Source organism: Octopus bimaculoides, chromosome 5 (genome assembly GCF_001194135.2).
Source record: "Octopus bimaculoides isolate UCB-OBI-ISO-001 chromosome 5, ASM119413v2, whole genome shotgun sequence".
Taxonomy (NCBI): Eukaryota; Metazoa; Mollusca; class Cephalopoda; order Octopoda; family Octopodidae; genus Octopus; species Octopus bimaculoides.
In genome coordinates, this window is record NC_068985.1 from 109477271 (window position 1) to 109478106 (window position 836).

General features: G+C 35.0%; 1 protein-coding gene across 1 annotated transcript in view; it reads right to left on the reverse strand.

Annotated features, from left to right (window-relative positions):
• LOC106869784 (S-crystallin 4) overlaps window positions 1-763 on the reverse strand; it is an 18168-nt gene extending 17405 nt beyond the window's left edge. Inside the window, exon 1 of the mRNA XM_014915644.2 lies at window positions 72-763. Coding sequence (XP_014771130.1) covers window positions 72-204 — 133 coding nt within the window. The 5' untranslated portion in view covers window positions 205-763. The remainder of the gene's footprint in view (window positions 1-71) is intronic.
• Window positions 764-836: the final 73 nt, after the last annotated feature.

Here is an 836-nt window from a genome sequence, read left to right on the forward strand (position 1 = left end):
TATAACCAATATGGCGGTATTCAGAGCGTGTAGTCATCGACATAAAGCTTTAATAAAAGATGTTTACTTACTTTTTCTGAAGTTAATCCACTCTTTGAATTCGATCCTACTATCAGTATAACGAACATCAGCAACCGCAAACAGCATACGACAGATCTCTGCACGGCCTCGACCGTTGAAATAATAAAGGGTATAATCAGACATATTAGGGAACGGGTATCCGTGTAGATGATATCGAAATGAAACGTGTATCCTCAACGAGAAACCGAGGCTTTCCTCATTAAAAATGGCTTCTATTAACGTCACGTACTATTTTTATTTGTTTTGTTTTGTTTAGTGTTTTTGTCCTTTGTTTTTTTTGTATTTTCACTGTTTGCATGTGTTGAGAAGAACTATGTCGATACATATGTGTATATGTATATATATATGTGTAAAAGTACAGAAATATGTATCGGTGAGAGTGTAGTTAGGTGAATATATCTATATATGTATTTATGTGTGTGTACTTAGGTGAGTAAATATATACATGCGTGTGCATGTGTGTGTGTGTGTCTTGCGTGCATGTGTGTGTGTGTCTTGTGTACATGTGTGTGTGCGTGTATCTGTATTTATAAGTGGGAGGAAGATCTATATCTGTACTTACAGGTATATATATATATGCGTATCTCTATGTGTATGTGTGCAAGACTGCCTGCTTCTGCTTACGTATTTATGTGTGTTTCAATCTTTGTGTGTATCTGAGTATAAGATTATACACATGCGCGTAGCTGAATATCTATGTGTCTGTACGTAATTTCTTTATAGAGCATTGTTTCTTTAAGTATACATCCATATAT